The 18,621-nt window shown below is 56.1% G+C and overlaps 1 protein-coding gene across 1 annotated transcript; it reads right to left on the bottom strand.

Annotated features, from left to right (window-relative positions):
* Nucleotides 1-1,740: 1,740 nt before the first annotated feature.
* On the bottom strand, nt 1,741-6,416 carry JTB (jumping translocation breakpoint). The gene is made up of 5 exons (XM_072131676.1): nt 6,263-6,416; nt 2,544-2,593; nt 2,386-2,471; nt 2,227-2,306; nt 1,741-2,146 (listed from the first exon to the last, which is right to left on the bottom strand). Exons 1-5 carry the CDS (start codon nt 6,316-6,318, stop codon nt 1,990-1,992), a joined length of 429 nt encoding a protein of 142 aa, XP_071987777.1. The 5' UTR covers nt 6,319-6,416; the 3' UTR covers nt 1,741-1,989.
* Between the last annotated feature and the right edge of the window lie 12,205 nt (nt 6,417-18,621).

Here is an 18,621-nt window from a genome sequence, read left to right on the forward strand (position 1 = left end):
GGCAGGTGAGTGATAGTATCTGGATCTGTAGTATTAGGGGCCGGAGGTCCTGGCAGGTGGTGATAGTATCTGGATCTGTAGTATTAGGGGCTGGAGGTCCTGGCAGGTGGTGATAGTATCTGGATCTGTAGTATTAGGGGCTGGAGGTCCTGGCAGGTGGTGATAGTATCTGGATCTGTAGCATTAGGGGCTGGAGGTCCTGGCAGGTGGTGATAGTATCTGGATCTGTAGTATTAGGGGCTGGAGGTCCTGGCAGGTGGTGATAGTATCTGGATCTGTAGCATTAGGGGCTGGAGGTCCTGGCAGGTGGTGATAGTATCTGGATCTGTAGTATTAGGGGCTGGGGATCCTGGCAGGTGGTGATAGTATCTGGATCTGTAGTATTAGGGGCTGGAGGTCCTGGCAGGTGGTGATAGTATCTGGATCTGTAGTATTAGGGGCCGGAGGTCCTGGCAGGTGGTGATAGTATCTGGATCTGTAGCATTAGGGGCTGGAGGTCCTGGCAGGTGGTGATAGTATCTGGATCTGTAGTATTAGGGGCTGGGGATCCTGGCAGGTGGTGATAGTATCTGGATCTGTAGCATTAGGGGCTGGAGGTCCTGGCAGGTGGTGATAGTATCTGGATCTGTAGTATTAGGGGCCGGAGGTCCTGGCAGGTGGTGATAGTATCTGGATCTGTAGCATTAGGGGCTGGAGGTCCTGGCAGGTGGTGATAGTATCTGGATCTGTAGTATTAGGGGCTGGAGGTCCTGGCAGGTGGGTGATAGTATCTGGATCTGTAGTATTAGGAGCTGGAGGTCCTGGCAGGTGATGGTAGTATCTGGATCTGTAGTGTTAGGGGCTGGAGGTCCTGGCAGGTGAGTGATAGTATCTGGATCTGTAGTATTAGGGGCTGGAGGTCCTGGCAGGTGGTGATAGTATCTGGATCTGTAGTATTAGGGGCTGGAGGTCCTGGCAGGTGGTGATAGTATCTGGATCTGTAGTATTAGGGGCTGGAGGTCCTGGCAGGTGGTGATAGTATCTGGATCTGTAGCATTAGGGGCTGGAGGTCCTGGCAGGTGGTGATAGTATCTGGATCTGTAGTATTAGGGGCTGGAGGTCCTGGCAGGTGGTGATAGTATCTGGATCTGTAGCATTAGGGGCTGGAGGTCCTGGCAGGTGGTGATAGTATCTGGATCTGTAGTATTAGGGGCTGGGGATCCTGGCAGGTGGTGATAGTATCTGGATCTGTAGTATTAGGGGCCGGAGGTCCTGGCAGGTGGTGATAGTATCTGGATCTGTAGCATTAGGGGCTGGAGGTCCTGGCAGGTGGTGATAGTATCTGGATCTGTAGTATTAGGGGCTGGAGGTCCTGGCAGGTGGTGATAGTATCTGGATCTGTAGTATTAGGGGCTGGAGGTCCTGGCAGGTGGTGATAGTATCTGGATCTGTAGTATTAGGGGCTGGGGATCCTGGCAGGTGGTGATAGTATCTGGATCTGTAGCATTAGGGGCTGGAGGTCCTGGCAGGTGGTGATAGTATCTGGATCTGTAGTATTAGGGGCTGGAGGTCCTGGCAGGTGGTGAAGACTTTTCAGCTGCAATCATCATTACCCGGCCTCCTGCACCAATAATCTGCTCTCAGTCAGGGAAGCGCTGATAGGAGATGACTGCCCTGTATATCATGTATTATACTCCAGAGCTGCACTCACTACTTGCTGATGGTCTCCACCCTAATGTTAAGTAATTTTTTGCACATATATAAAACAGTATAACTTTATTGAATAATACAATTTGTAATAAATAGTCCGCCATCATTACCCCGCCCCATAATATCGCCCCCGCCACAGGTGACACTCCATCACACGGTTACTGTAGGTCTTGTGATGTCCTGATTGGCTGAGTGTGCTACATAGGGAATGTGCGTTTGTAGCACTGGACACACGGGCTCATCAGGACCACAGGCAAAGAAGAAGGTGGTACCGCCCAAAAGTCTCTTAGACTCCGCCCATCAGATGGACTCGATCTGTTTGCGCACCTTCTCCAGCGCTCGCCGATCCAACATCCTCTGCCGAGATATCACCAGGAGCGAGAGGAGGACGGAGCCCCCCAACATTGCGCCCACAAACTGCCAGAACACCCTCTTCTCCATGGGGGTGGAGCGACAACTGAAGGGGGAGGGGCAGAGGTGGTTACAAAGGGAAATAATGACCTGAGCCCGACCTCCGGACCCCTATAAACTACTCACCTTTTATACTCGGACTTGCTGGAGGAGGTGCAGGTGACCTGCTCTATGAAGCCGGTGACTGTGCACTGACTCAGCGTCTTCTATACAGGAGAAACAAGATGGCGGTTACTAAGGGGGGTAGAGTGTAAGCTCCGCAGGCAACGAGGCGTCACCACTTACCGACTCAAACTGGGTGCAGCTGTAGCAGTCCTTGGAGGTTGTGTACTCCTCTGTCTGCCAGCAGGGGGTGCTCATGGCTGGGGGGTCTGCAAAAGAGAATACGGTCAAGTCACATGACACAACTCATGCAACAAGTCAAAGGTCATGCAAGTTCTTACCGGGGTCTCCCACCAACATCTGGTCCTGAGATGCGGACGACAACATCACACTACAAGGGAAGAGAAAATGTGTTACACCACCTGATACACTGCTGGGGACAGTAATCAGTGTGACACAGGGAGAGAAGAGGGGAGGATAATCAGTGTGACACAGGGGGGAGAAGAGGGGAGGATAATCAGTGTGACACAGGGGGGAGAAGAGGGGAGGATAATCAGTGTGACAAAGGGGGGGGGAGAGAGGGGAGGATAATCAGTGTGACACAGGTGAGAGAAGGGAGGATAATCAGTGTGACACAGGGGAGAAGAGGGGAGGATAATCAGTGTGACACGGGGGGAGAAGAGGGGAGGATAATCAGTGTGACACGGGGGAGAAGAGGGGAGGATAATCAGTGTGACACAGGGGAGAGAAGAGGGGAGGATAATCAGTGTGACACAGGGAGAGAAGAGGGGAGGATAATCAGTGTAACACAGGGGAGAGAAGAGGGGAGGATAATCAGTGTGACACAGGGGAGAGAAGAGGGGAGGATAATCAGTGTGACAAAGGGGAGAGAAGAGGGGAGGATAATCAGTGTGACACAGGGGAAGAAGAGGGGAGGATAATCAGTGTGACACAGGGGAAGAAGAGGGGAGGATAATCAGTGTGACACAGGGGGGAGAAGAGGGGAGGATAATCAGTGTGACACAGGGAGAGAAGAGGGGAGGATAATCAGTGTAACACAGGGGAGAGAAGAGGGGAGGATAATCAGTGTGACACAGGGGGAGAAGTGGTGAGGATAATCAGTGTGACACAGGGGGGAGAAGAGGGGAGGATAATCAGTGTGACACAGGGGGAGAAGAGGGGAGGATAATCAGTGTGACACAGGGGAGAAGAGGGGAGGATAATCAGTGTGACACAGGGGAGAGAAGAGGGGAGGATAATCAGTGTGACACAGGGGGAGAAGAGGGGAGGATAATCAGTGTGACACAGGGGAGAGAAGAGGGGAGGATAATCAGTGTGACACAGGGGGGGAGAAGAGGGGAGGATAATCAGTGTGACACAGGTGAGAGAAGAGGGGAGGATAATCAGTGTGACACAGGGGGGAGAAGGGAGGATAATCAGTGTGACACAGGGGGGAGCAGAGGGGAGGATAATCAGTGTGACACAGGGAGAGAAGAGGGGAGGATAATCAGTGTGACACGGGGGGAGAGGAGGGGAGGATAATCAGTGTGACACAGGGGAGAAGAGGGGAGGATAATCAGTGTGACACAGGGGAGAGAAGAGGGGAGGATAATCAGTGTGACACAGGGGAGAGAAGAGGGGAGGATAATCAGTGTGACACAGGGGGGAGAAGAGGGGAGGATAATCAGTGTGACACAGGGGCAGAAGAGGGGAGGATAATCAGTGTGACACAGGGGGAGAAGAGGGGAGGATAATCAGTGTGACAAAGGGGGGGGGGAGAAGAGGGGAGGATAATCAGTGTGACACAGGGAGAGAAGAAGGGAGGATAATCAGTGTGACACGGGGGAGAAGAGGGGAGGATAATCAGTGTGACACAGGGGGAGAAGAGGGGAGGATAATCAGTGTGACACAGGGGGAGAAGAGGGGAGGATAATCAGTGTGACACGGGGAGCAGAGGGGAGGATAATCAGTGTGACACAGGGGGAGAAGAGGGGAGGATAATCAGTGTGACACAGGGGAGAAGAGGGGAGGATAATCAGTGTGACACAGGAGTAGAAGAGGGGAGGATAATCAGTGTGACACAGGGGGAGAAGAGGGGAGGATAATCAGTGTGACACAGGGGGAGAAGAGGGGAGGATAATCAGTGTGACACAGGGGAGAGAAGAGGGGAGGATAATCAGTGTGACACAGGGGAGAGAAGAGGGGAGGATAATCAGTGTGACACAGGGGGAGAAGAGGGGAGGATAATCAGTGTGACAAAGGGGGGGGGAGAGAGGGGAGGATAATCAGTGTGACACAGGGAGAGAAGAAGGGAGGATAATCAGTGTGACACGGGGGAGAAGAGGGGAGGATAATCAGTGTGACACAGGTGAGAGAAGGGAGGATAATCAGTGTGACACAGGGGAGAAGAGGGGAGGATAATCAGTGTGACACGGGGGAGAAGAGGGGAGGATAATCAGTGTGACACAGGGGAGAGAAGAGGGGAGGATAATCAGTGTGACACAGGGGAGAGAAGAGGGGAGGATAATCAGTGTGACACAGGGGAGAGAAGAGGGGAGGATAATCAGTGTGACACAGGGGAGAGAAGAGGGGAGGATAATCAGTGTGACACAGGGGGAGAAGAGGGGAGGATAATCAGTGTGACAAAGGGGGGGGGAGAGAGGGGAGGATAATCAGTGTGACACAGGGAGAGAAGAAGGGAGGATAATCAGTGTGACACGGGGGAGAAGAGGGGAGGATAATCAGTGTGACACAGGTGAGAGAAGGGAGGATAATCAGTGTGACACAGGGGGGGAGAAGAGGGGAGGATAATCAGTGTGACACAGGGGGGAGAAGAGGGGAGGATAATCAGTGTGACACAGGGGGGAGAAGAGGGGAGGATAATCAGTGTGACACAGGGGGGAGCAGAGGGGAGGATAATCAGTGTGACACAGGTGAGAGAAGGGAGGATAATCAGTGTGACACAGGGGGGGAGAAGAGGGGAGGATAATCAGTGTGACACAGGGGGGAGAAGAGGGGAGGATAATCAGTGTGACACAGGGGCAGAAGAGGGGAGGATAATCAGTGTGACACAGGGGGGAGAAGAGGGGAGGATAATCAGTGTGACACAGGGGGGAGAAGAGGGGAGGATAATCAGTGTGACACAGGGGGGAGCAGAGGGGAGGATAATCAGTGTGACACAGGGGAGAGAAGAGGGGAGGATAATCAGTGTGACACAGGGGGGAGAAGAGGGGAGGATAATCAGTGTGACACAGGGGGGAGAAGAGGGGAGGATAATCAGTGTGACACAGGGGGGAGCAGAGGGGAGGATAATCAGTGTAACACAGGGGAGAGAAGAGGGGAGGATAATCAGTGTGACACAGGAAGAGAAGAGGGGAGGATAATCAGTGTGACACAGGGGGAGAAGAGGGGAGGATAATCAGTGTGACACAGGGGAGAGAAGAGGGGAGGATAATCAGTGTGACACAGGGGAGAGAAGAGGGGAGGATAATCAGTGTGACACAGGGGAGAGAAGAGGGGAGGATAATCAGTGTGACACAGGGGGGGAGAAGAGGGGAGGATAATCAGTGTGACACAGGTGAGAGAAGAGGGGAGGATAATCAGTGTGACACAGGGGGGGAGAAGAGGGGAGGATAATCAGTGTGACACAGGTGAGAGAAGAGGGGAGGATAATCAGTGTGACACGGGGGGAGAAGAGGGGAGGATAATCAGTGTGACACAGGGGGAGAAGAGGGGAGGATAATCAGTGTGACACAGGGGGAGAAGAGGGGAGGATAATCAGTGTGACACAGGGGGAGAAGAGGGGAGGATAATCAGTGTGACACAGCGAGAGAAGAGGGGAGGATAATCAGTGTGACACAGGGGGGGAGAAGAGGGGAGGATAATCAGTGTGACACGGGGGGGAGAAGAGGGGAGGATAATCAGTGTGACACAGGGGGAGAAGAGGGGAGGATAATCAGTGTGACACAGGGAGAGATATGCGAGGGCTCCCTCCATATGATGCCGGGGGACAGTAATAGATGTGACACAGCTCTATACATGATGACCCGCCGGTACTCACCAGTGCGCGCACAGAAGTATCACTGCCCTCATCCTCCAGCCCACAACCTCCATCATCCGGACACAGCGGCCTCAGCAGCACCGGGAGAACTACTTCCGCCCAGCGTGTACAGGATGTGAGGAGCGCCCCCTGCCGGGTAATGGGGAGGAGCTCTGCCGCCATCTACTGGACACTGCGGATACTACAAGTAAGGAATCACCCATAGCCAGCAGGGGTCAGGGGTCAGCATGGGTGCTCTGACCCCTCTGTGACTACATCCCCCATACACAGCGAGCTGCCATGTCCTGTGTGTCCTGACACCTTTCTATCATAGCCAGCAGTGATCAGGGGTCAGCATGGGTGCTCTGACCTCTGTGACTACACCCCCCATACACAGCGAGCTGCCATGTCCTGTGTGTCCTGACACCTTTCTATCATAGCCAGCAGTGGTCAGGGGTCAGCATGGGCGCTCTGACCCCTCTGTGACTACATCCCCCATACACAGCGAGCTGCCATGTCCTGTGTGTCCTGACACCTTTCTATCATAGCCAGCAGTGGTCAGGGGTCAGCATGGGCGCTCTGACCCCTCTGTGACTACATCCCCCATACACAGCGAGCTGCCATGTCCTGTGTGTCCTGACACCTTTCTATCATAGCCAGCAGTGGTCAGGGGTCAGCATGGGCGCTCTGACCCCTCTGTGACTACACCCCCCATACACAGCGAGCTGCCATGTCCTGTGACCTGACACCTTTCTATCATAGCCAGCAGTGGTCAGGGGTCAGCATGGGTGCTCTGACCCCTCTGTGACTACACCCCCCATACACAGCGAGCTGCCATGTCCTGTGTGTCCTGATACCTTTCTATCATAGCCAGCAGTGGTCAGGGGTCAGCATGAGCGCTCTGACCCCTCTGTGACTACACCCCCCATACACAGCGAGCTGCCATGTCCTGTGTCCTGACACCTTTCTATCATAGCCAGCAGTGGTCAGGGGTCAGCATGGGTGCTCTGACCCCTCTGTGACTACACCCCCCATACACAGCGAGCTGCCATGTCCTGTGTGTCCTGACACCTTTCTATCATAGCCAGCAGTGGTCAGGGGTCAGCATGGGTGCTCTGACCTCTCTGTGACTACACCCCCATACACAGCGAGCTGCCATGTCCTGTGTGTCCTGACACCTTTCTATCATAGCCAGCAGTGGTCAGAGGTCAGCATGGGAGCTCTGACCTCTCTGTGACTACACCCCCCATACACAGCGAGCTGCCGTGCCCTGTGTGTCCTGACACCTTTCTATCATAGCCAGCAGTGGTCAGGGGTCAGCATGGGCGCTCTGACCCCTCTGTGACTACACCCCCATACACAGCGAGCTGCCATGTCCTGTGTGTCCTGACACCTTTCTATCATAGCCAGCAGTGGTCAGGGGTCAGCATGGGCGCTCTGACCCCTCTGTGACTACACCCCCATACACAGCGAGCTGCCATGTCCTGTGTCCTGACACCTTTCTATCATAGCCAGCAGTGGTCAGGGGTCAGCATGGGCGCTCTGACCCCTCTGTGACTACACCCCCCATACACAGCGAGCTGCCATGTCCTGTGTTTCCTGACACCTATCATAGCCAGCAGTGGTCAGGGGTCAGCATGGGTGCTCTGACCCCTCTGTGACTACACCCCCCATACACAGCGAGCTGCCATGTCCTGTGTGTCCTGACACCTATCTATCATAGCCAGCAGTGGTCAGGGGTCAGCATGGGCGCTCTGACCCCTCTGTGACTACACCCCCCATACACAGCGAGCTGCCATGTCCTGTGTGTCCTGACACCTTTCTATCATAGCCAGCAGTGGTCAGGGGTCAGCATGGGCGCTCTGACCCCTCTGTGACTACATCCCCCATACACAGCGAGCTGCCATGTCCTGTGTGTCCTGACACCTTTCTATCATAGCCAGCAGTGGTCAGGGGTCAGCATGGGTGCTCTGACCCCTCTGTGACTACACCCCCCATACACAGCGAGCTGCCATGTCCTGTGTGTCCTGACACCTTTCTATCATAGCCAGCAGTGGTCAGGGGTCAGCATGGGCGCTCTGACCCCTCTGTGACTACACCCCCCATACACAGCGAGCTGCCATGTCCTGTGTGTCCTGACACCTTTCTATCATAGCCAGCAGTGGTCAGGGGTCAGCATGGGCGCTCTGACCCCTCTGTGACTACACCCCCCATACACAGCGAGCTGCCATGTCCTGTGTGTCCTGACACCTTTCTATCATAGCCAGCAGTGGTCAGGGGTCAGCATGGGGGCTCTGACCCCTCTGTGACTACACTCCCCATACACAGCGAGCTGCCGTGTCCTGTGTGTCCTGACACCTTTCTATCATAGCCAGCAGTGGTCAGGGGTCAGCATGGGCGCTCTGACCCCTCTGTGACTACACTCCCCATACACAGCGAGCTGCCGTGTCCTGTGTGTCCTGACACCTTTCTATCATAGCCAGCAGTGGTCAGGGGTCAGCATGGGCGCTCTGACCCCTCTGTGACTACACCCCCATACACAGCGAGCTGCCATGTCCTGTGTGTCCTGACACCTTTCTATCATAGCCAGCAGTGGTCAGGGGTCAGCATGGGCGCTCTGACCCCTCTGTGACTACACCCCCATACACAGCGAGCTGCCATGTCCTGTGTGTCCTGACACCTTTCTATCATAGCCAGCAGTGGTCAGGGGTCAGCATGGGCGCTCTGACCCCTCTGTGACTACACCCCCCATACACAGCGAGCTGCCATGTCCTGTGTGTCCTGACACCTTTCTATCATAGCCAGCAGTGGTCAGGGGTCAGCATGGGGGCTCTGACCCCTCTGTGACTACACTCCCCATACACAGCGAGCTGCCGTGTCCTGTGTGTCCTGACACCTTTCTATCATAGCCAGCAGTGGTCAGGGGTCAGCATGGGCGCTCTGACCCCTCTGTGACTACACTCCCCATACACAGCGAGCTGCCGTGTCCTGTGTGTCCTGACACCTTTCTATCATAGCCAGCAGTGGTCAGGGGTCAGCATGGGCGCTCTGACCCCTCTGTGACTACACCCCCATACACAGCGAGCTGCCATGTCCTGTGTGTCCTGACACCTTTCTATCATAGCCAGCAGTGGTCAGGGGTCAGCATGGGCGCTCTGACCCCTCTGTGACTACACCCCCATACACAGCGAGCTGCCATGTCCTGTGTCCTGACACCTTTCTATCATAGCCAGCAGTGGTCAGGGGTCAGCATGGGCGCTCTGACCCCTCTGTGACTACACCCCCCATACACAGCGAGCTGCCATGTCCTGTGTCCTGACACCTTTCTATCATAGCCAGCAGTGGTCAGGGGTCAGCATGGGCGCTCTGACCCCTCTGTGACTACACCCCCCATACACAGCGAGCTGCCATGTCCTGTGTGTCCTGACACCTTTGTATCATAGCCAGCAGTGGTCAGGGGTCAGCATGGGCGCTCTGACCCCTCTGTGACTACACCCCCCATACACAGCGAGCTGCCATGTCCTGTGTGTCCTGACACCTTTCTATCATAGCCAGCAGTGGTCAGGGGTCAGCATGGGCGCTCTGACCTCTCTGTGACTACACCCCCATACACAGCGAGCTGCCATGTCCTGTGTGTCCTGACACCTTTCTATCATAGCCAGCAGTGGTCAGGGGTCAGCATGGGCGCTCTGACCCCTCTGTGACTACACCCCCCATACACAGCGAGCTGCCATGTCCTGTGTGTCCTGACACCTTTCTATCATAGCCAGCAGTGGTCAGGGGTCAGCATGGGCGCTCTGACCCCTCTGTGACTACACCCCCCATACACAGCGAGCTGCCATGTCCTGTGTGTCCTGACACCTTTCTATCATAGCCAGCAGTGGTCAGGGGTCAGCATGGGCGCTCTGACCCCTCTGTGACTACACCCCCCATACACAGCGAGCTGCCATGTCCTGTGTGTCCTGACACCTTTCTATCATAGCCAGCAGTGGTCAGGGGTCAGCATGGGCGCTCTGACCTCTCTGTGACTACACCTCCCATACACAGCGAGCTGCCATGTCCTGTGTGTCCTGACACCTTTCTATCATAGCCAGCAGTGGTCAGGGGTCAGCATGGGTGCTCTGACCCCTCTGTGACTACACCCCCCATACACAGCGAGCTGCCATGTCCTGTGTGACCTGACACCTTTCTATCATAGCCAGCAGTGGTCAGGGGTCAGCATGGGTGCTCTGACCTCTCTGTGACTACACCCCCATACACAGCGAGCTGCCATGTCCTGTGTGTCTTGACACCTTTCTATCATAGCCAGCAGTGGTCAGGGGTCAGCATGGGGGCTCTGACCCCTCTGTGACTACACTCCCCATACACAGCGAGCTGCCATGTCCTGTGTCCTGACACCTTTCTATCATAGCCAGCAGTGGTCAGGGGTCAGCATGGGTGCTCTGACCCCTCTGTGACTACACCCCCCATACACAGCGAGCTGCCATGTCCTGTGTCCTGACACCTTTCTATCATAGCCAGCAGTGGTCAGGGGTCAGCATGGGCGCTCTGACCCCTCTGTGACTACACCCCCATACACAGCGAGATGCCATGTCCTGTGTCCTGACACCTTTCTATCATAGCCAGCAGGGGTCAGGGGTCAGCATGGGTGCTCTGACCTCTCTGTGACTACACCCCCCATACACAGCGAGCTGCCATGTCCTGTGTGTCCTGACACCTTTCTATCATAGCCAGCAGTGGTCAGGAGTCAGCATGGGCGCTCTGACCCCTCTGTGACTACACCCCCCATACACAGCGAGCTGCCATGTCCTGTGTGTCCTGATACCTTTCTATCATAGCCAGCAGTGGTCAGGGGTCAGCATGGGTGCTCTGACCCCTCTGTGACTACACCCCCCATACACAGCGAGCTGCCATGTCCTGTGTGTCCTGACACCTTTCTATCATAGCCAGCAGTGGTCAGGGGTCAGCATGGGCGCTCTGAGCTCTCTGTGACTACACCCCCATACACAGCGAGCTGCCATGTCCTGTGTCCTGACACCTTTCTATCATAGCCAGCAGTGGTCAGGGGTCAGCGTGGGTGCTCTGACCCCTCTGTGACTACACCCCCATACACAGCGAGCTGCCATGTCCTGTGTGTCCTGACACCTTTCTATCATAGCCAGCAGTGGTCAGGGGTCAGCATGGGTGCTCTGACCCCTCTGTGACTACACCCCCCATACACAGCGAGCTGCCATGTCCTGTGTGTCCTGACACCTTTCTATCATAGCCAGCAGTGGTCAGGGGTCAGCATGGGCGCTCTGACCTCTCTGTGACTACACCCCCCATACACAGCGAGCTGCCATGTCCTGTGTGTCCTGACACCTTTCTATCATAGCCAGCAGTGGTCAGGGGTCAGCATGGGCGCTCTGACCCCTCTGTGACTACACCCCCATACACAGCGAGCTGCCATGTCCTGTGTGTCCTGACACCTTTCTATCATAGCCAGCAGTGGTCAGGGGTCAGCATGGGCGCTCTGACCCCTCTGTGACTACACCCCCCATACACAGCGAGCTGCCGTGTCCTGTGTGTCCTGACACCTCTCTATCATAGCCAGCAGTGGTCAGGGGTCAGCATGGGTGCTCTGACCCCTCTGTGACTACACCCCCCATGCACAGCGAGCTGCCATGTCCTGTGTCCTGACACCTTTCTATCATAGCCAGCTGTGGTCAGGGGTCAGCATGGGTGCTCTGACCTCTCTGTGACTACATCCCCCATACACAGCGAGCTGCCATGTCCTGTGTGTCCTGACACCTTTCTATCATAGCCAGCAGTGGTCAGGGGTCAGCATGGATGCTCTGACCTCTCTGTGACTACAGCCCCCATACACAGCGAGCTGCAATGTCCTGTGTGTCCTGACACCTTTCTATCATAGCCAGCAGGGGTCAGGGGTCAGCATGGGCGCTCTGACCTCTCTGTGACTACACCCCCCATACACAGGGAGCTGCCATGTCCTGTGTGTCCTGACACCTTTCTATCATAGCCAGCAGTGGTCAGGGGTCAGCATGGGTGCTCTGACCCCTCTGTGACTACACCCCCCATACACAGGGAGCTGCCATGTCCTGTGTGTCCTGACACCTTTCTATCATAGCCAGCAGTGGTCAGGGGTCAGCATGGGCGCTCTGACCCCTCTGTGACTACACCCCCCATACACAGCGAGCTGCCATGTCCTGTGTGTCCTGACACCTTTCTATCATAGCCAGCAGTGGTCAGGGGTCAGCATGGGCGCTCTGACTCCTCTGTGACTACACCCCCCATACACAGCGAGCTGCCATGTCCTGTGTGTCCTGACACCTTTCTATCATAGCCAGCAGTGGTCAGGGGTCAGCATGGGCGCTCTGACCTCTCTGTGACTACACCCCCCATACACAGCGAGCTGCCATGTCCTGTGTGTCCTGACACCTTTCTATCATAGCCAGCAGTGGTCAGGGGTCAGCATGGGTGCTCTGACCCCTCTGTGACTACACCCCCCATACACACCGAGCTGCCATGTCCTGTGTCCTGACACCTTTCTATCATAGCCAGCAGTGGTCAGAGGTCAGCATGGGCGCTCTGACCCCTCTGTGACTACACCCCCCATACACAGCGGGCTGCCATGTCCTGTGTGTCCTGACACCTTTCTATCATAGCCAGCAGTGGTCAGGGGTCAGCATGGGCGCTCTGACCCCTCTGTGACTACACCCCCCATACACAGCGGGCTGCCATGTCCTGTGTGTCCTGACACCTTTCTATCATAGCCAGCAGTGGTCAGGGGTCAGCATGGGCGCTCTGACCCCTCTGTGACTACACCCCCCATACACAGCGGGCTGCCATGTCCTGTGTGTCCTGACACCTTTCTATCATAGCCAGCAGTGGTCAGGGGTCAGCATGGGTGCTCTGACCCCTCTGTGACTACACCCCCCATACACAGGGAGCTGCCATGTCCTGTGTGTCCTGACACCTTTCTATCTGGCCAGCAGTGGTCAGGGGTCAGCATGGGCACTCTGACCCCTCTGTGACTACACCCCACATACACAGCGAGCTGCCATGTCCTGTGTGTCCTGACACCTTTCTATCATAGCCAGCAGTGGTCAGGGGTCAGCATGGGTGCTCTGACCCCTCTGTGACTACACCCCCCATACACAGCGAGCTGCCAGGTCCTGTGTGTCCTGACACCTTTCTATCATAGCCAGCAGTGGTCAGGGGTCAGCATGGGTGCTCTGACCCCTCTGTGACTACACCCCCCATACACAGCGAGCTGCCATGTCCTGTGTGTCCTGACACCCTTCTATCATAGCCAGCAGTGGTCAGGGGTCAGCATGGGCGCTCTGACCCCTCTGTGACTACACCCCCCATACACAGCGAGCTGCCATGTCCTGTGTGTCCTGACACCTTTCTATCATAGCCAGCAGTGGTCAGGGGTCAGCATGGGCGCTCTGACCCCTCTGTGACTACACCCCCCCATACACAGCGAGCTGCCATGTCCTGTGTGTCCCGACACCTTTCTATCATAGCCAGCAGTGGTCAGGGGTGAGCATGGGTGCTCTGACCTCTCTGTGACTACACCCCCCCCATACACAGCGAACTGCCATGTCCTGTGTGTCCTGACACCTTTCTATCATAGCCAGCAGTGCTCAGGGGTCAGCATGGGTGCTCTGACCCCTCTGTGACTACACCCCCCATACACAGTGAGCTGCCATGTCCTGTGTCCTGACACCTTTCTATCATAGCCAGCAGTGGTCAGGGGTCAGCATGGGTGCTCTGACCCCTCTGTGACTACACCCCCCATACACAGCGAGCTGCCATGTTCTGTGTCCTGACACCTTTCTATCATAGCCAGCAGTGGTCAGGGGTCAGCATGGGTGCTCTGACCCCTCTGTGACTACACCCCCCATACACAGCGAGCTGCCATGTCCTGTGTCCTGACACCTTTCTATCATAGCCAGCAGTGGTCAGGGGTCAGTATGGGCGCTCTGACCTCTCTGTGACTACACCCCCCATACACAGGGAGCTGCTATGTCCTGTGTGTCCTGACACCTTTCTATCATAGCCAGCAGTGGTCAGGGGTCAGCATGGGTGCTCTGACCCCTCCGTGACTACACCCCCCCATACACAGCGAGCTGCCATGTCCTGTGTGTCCTGACACCTTTCTATCATAGCCAGCAGTGGTCAGGGGTCAGCATGGGCGCTCTGACCCCTCTGTGACTACACCCCCCATACACAGCGAGCTGCCATGTCCTGTGTCCTGACACCTTTCTATCATAGCCAGCAGTGGTCAGGGGTCAGCATAGGTGCTCTGTCCTCTCTGTGACTACACCCCCCCATACACAGCGAGCTGCCATGTCCTGTGTGTCCTGACACCTTTCTATCATAGCCAGCAGTGGTCAGGGGTCAGCATGGGTGCTCTGACCTCTCTGTGACTACACCCCCCATACACAGCGAGCTGCCATGTCCTGTGTCCTGACACCTTTCTATTATAGCCAGCAGTGGTCAGAGGTCAGCATGGGCGCTCTGACCTCTCTGTGACTACATCCCCCCATACACAGCGAGCTGCCATGTCCTGTGTGTCCCGACACCTTTCTATCATAGCCAGCAGTGGTCAGGGGTCAGCATGGGTGCTCTGACCTCTCTGTGACTACACCTCCCATACACAGCGAGCTGCCATGCCCTGTGTGTCCTGACACCTTTCTATCATAGCCAGCAGTGGTCAGGGGTCAGCATGGGTGCTCTGACCCCTCTGTGACTACACCCCCCATAGACAGCGAGCTGCCATGTCCTGTGTGTCCTGACACCTTTCTATCATAGCCAGCAGTGGTCAGGGGTCAGCATGGGCGCTCTGACCTCTCTGTGACTACACCCCCCATACACAGCGAGCTGCCATGTCCTGTGTGTCCTGACACCTTTCTATCATAGCCAGCAGTGGTCAGGGGTCAGCATGGGCGCTCTGACCCCTCTGTGACTACACCCCCATACACAGCGAGCTGCCATGTCCTGTGTGTCCTGACACCTTTCTATCATAGCCAGCAGTGGTCAGGGGTCAGCATGGGCGCTCTGACCCCTCTGTGACTACACCCCCCATACACAGCGAGCTGCCGTGTCCTGTGTGTCCTGACACCTCTCTATCATAGCCAGCAGTGGTCAGGGGTCAGCATGGGTGCTCTGACCCCTCTGTGACTACACCCCCCATGCACAGCGAGCTGCCATGTCCTGTGTCCTGACACCTTTCTATCATAGCCAGCTGTGGTCAGGGGTCAGCATGGGTGCTCTGACCTCTCTGTGACTACATCCCCCATACACAGCGAGCTGCCATGTCCTGTGTGTCCTGACACCTTTCTATCATAGCCAGCAGTGGTCAGGGGTCAGCATGGATGCTCTGACCTCTCTGTGACTACAGCCCCCATACACAGCGAGCTGCAATGTCCTGTGTGTCCTGACACCTTTCTATCATAGCCAGCAGGGGTCAGGGGTCAGCATGGGCGCTCTGACCTCTCTGTGACTACACCCCCCATACACAGGGAGCTGCCATGTCCTGTGTGTCCTGACACCTTTCTATCATAGCCAGCAGTGGTCAGGGGTCAGCATGGGTGCTCTGACCCCTCTGTGACTACACCCCCCATACACAGGGAGCTGCCATGTCCTGTGTGTCCTGACACCTTTCTATCATAGCCAGCAGTGGTCAGGGGTCAGCATGGGCGCTCTGACCCCTCTGTGACTACACCCCCCATACACAGCGAGCTGCCATGTCCTGTGTGTCCTGACACCTTTCTATCATAGCCAGCAGTGGTCAGGGGTCAGCATGGGCGCTCTGACTCCTCTGTGACTACACCCCCCATACACAGCGAGCTGCCATGTCCTGTGTGTCCTGACACCTTTCTATCATAGCCAGCAGTGGTCAGGGGTCAGCATGGGCGCTCTGACCTCTCTGTGACTACACCCCCCATACACAGCGAGCTGCCATGTCCTGTGTGTCCTGACACCTTTCTATCATAGCCAGCAGTGGTCAGGGGTCAGCATGGGTGCTCTGACCCCTCTGTGACTACACCCCCCATACACACCGAGCTGCCATGTCCTGTGTCCTGACACCTTTCTATCATAGCCAGCAGTGGTCAGAGGTCAGCATGGGCGCTCTGACCCCTCTGTGACTACACCCCCCATACACAGCGGGCTGCCATGTCCTGTGTGTCCTGACACCTTTCTATCATAGCCAGCAGTGGTCAGGGGTCAGCATGGGCGCTCTGACCCCTCTGTGACTACACCCCCCATACACAGCGGGCTGCCATGTCCTGTGTGTCCTGACACCTTTCTATCATAGCCAGCAGTGGTCAGGGGTCAGCATGGGCGCTCTGACCCCTCTGTGACTACACCCCCCATACACAGCGGGCTGCCATGTCCTGTGTGTCCTGACACCTTTCTATCATAGCCAGCAGTGGTCAGGGGTCAGCATGGGTGCTCTGACCCCTCTGTGACTACACCCCCCATACACAGGGAGCTGCCATGTCCTGTGTGTCCTGACACCTTTCTATCTGGCCAGCAGTGGTCAGGGGTCAGCATGGGCACTCTGACCCCTCTGTGACTACACCCCACATACACAGCGAGCTGCCATGTCCTGTGTGTCCTGACACCTTTCTATCATAGCCAGCAGTGGTCAGGGGTCAGCATGGGTGCTCTGACCCCTCTGTGACTACACCCCCCATACACAGCGAGCTGCCAGGTCCTGTGTGTCCTGACACCTTTCTATCATAGCCAGCAGTGGTCAGGGGTCAGCATGGGTGCTCTGACCCCTCTGTGACTACACCCCCCATACACAGCGAGCTGCCATGTCCTGTGTGTCCTGACACCCTTCTATCATAGCCAGCAGTGGTCAGGGGTCAGCATGGGCGCTCTGACCCCTCTGTGACTACACCCCCCATACACAGCGAGCTGCCATGTCCTGTGTGTCCTGACACCTTTCTATCATAGCCAGCAGTGGTCAGGGGTCAGCATGGGTGCTCTGACCTTTCTGTGACTACACCCCCCCCATACACAGCGAACTGCCATGTCCTGTGTGTCCTGATACCTTTCTATCATAGCCAGCAGTGCTCAGGGGTCAGCATGGGTGCTCTGACCCCTCTGTGACTACACCCCCCATACACAGTGAGCTGCCATGTCCTGTGTCCTGACACCTTTCTATCATAGCCAGCAGTGGTCAGGGGTCAGCATGGGTGCTCTGACCCCTCTGTGACTACACCCCCCATACACAGCGAGCTGCCATGTTCTGTGTCCTGACACCTTTCTATCATAGCCAGCAGTGGTCAGGGGTCAGCATGGGTGCTCTGACCCCTCTGTGACTACACCCCCCATACACAGCGAGCTGCCATGTCCTGTGTCCTGACACCTTTCTATCATAGCCAGCAGTGGTCAGGGGTCAGTATGGGCGCTCTGACCTCTCTGTGACTACACCCCCCATACACAGGGAGCTGCTATGTCCTGTGTGTCCTGACACCTTTCTATCATAGCCAGCAGTGGTCAGGGGTCAGCATGGGTGCTCTGACCCCTCCGTGACTACACCCCCCCATACACAGCGAGCTGCCATGTCCTGTGTGTCCTGACACCTTTCTATCATAGCCAGCAGTGGTCAGGGGTCAGCATGGGCGCTCTGACCCCTCTGTGACTACACCCCCCATACACAGCGAGCTGCCATGTCCTGTGTCCTGACACCTTTCTATCATAGCCAGCAGTGGTCAGGGGTCAGCATAGGTGCTCTGTCCTCTCTGTGACTACACCCCCCCATACACAGCGAGCTGCCATGTCCTGTGTGTCCTGACACCTTTCTATCATAGCCAGCAGTGGTCAGGGGTCAGCATGGGTGCTCTGACCTCTCTGTGACTACACCCCCCATACACAGCGAGCTGCCATGTCCTGTGTCCTGACACCTTTCTATTATAGCCAGCAGTGGTCAGAGGTCAGCATGGGCGCTCTGACCTCTCTGTGACTACATCCCCCCATACACAGCGAGCTGCCATGTCCTGTGTGTCCCGACACCTTTCTATCATAGCCAGCAGTGGTCAGGGGTCAGCATGGGTGCTCTGACCTCTCTGTGACTACACCTCCCATACACAGCGAGCTGCCATGCCCTGTGTGTCCTGACACCTTTCTATCATAGCCAGCAGTGGTCAGGGGTCAGCATGGGTGCTCTGACCCCTCTGTGACTACACCCCCCATAGACAGCGAGCTGCCATGTCCTGTGTGTCCTGACACCTTTCTATCATAGCCAGCAGTGGTCAGGGGTCAGCATGGGTGCTCTGACCCCTCTGTGACTACACCCCCCATACACAGCGAGCTGCAATGTCCTGTGTGTCCTGACACCTTTCTATCATAGCCAGCAG

This window comes from Engystomops pustulosus, unplaced genomic scaffold (genome assembly GCF_040894005.1).
Source record: "Engystomops pustulosus unplaced genomic scaffold, aEngPut4.maternal MAT_SCAFFOLD_119, whole genome shotgun sequence".
Classification (NCBI taxonomy): Eukaryota; Metazoa; Chordata; class Amphibia; order Anura; family Leptodactylidae; genus Engystomops; species Engystomops pustulosus.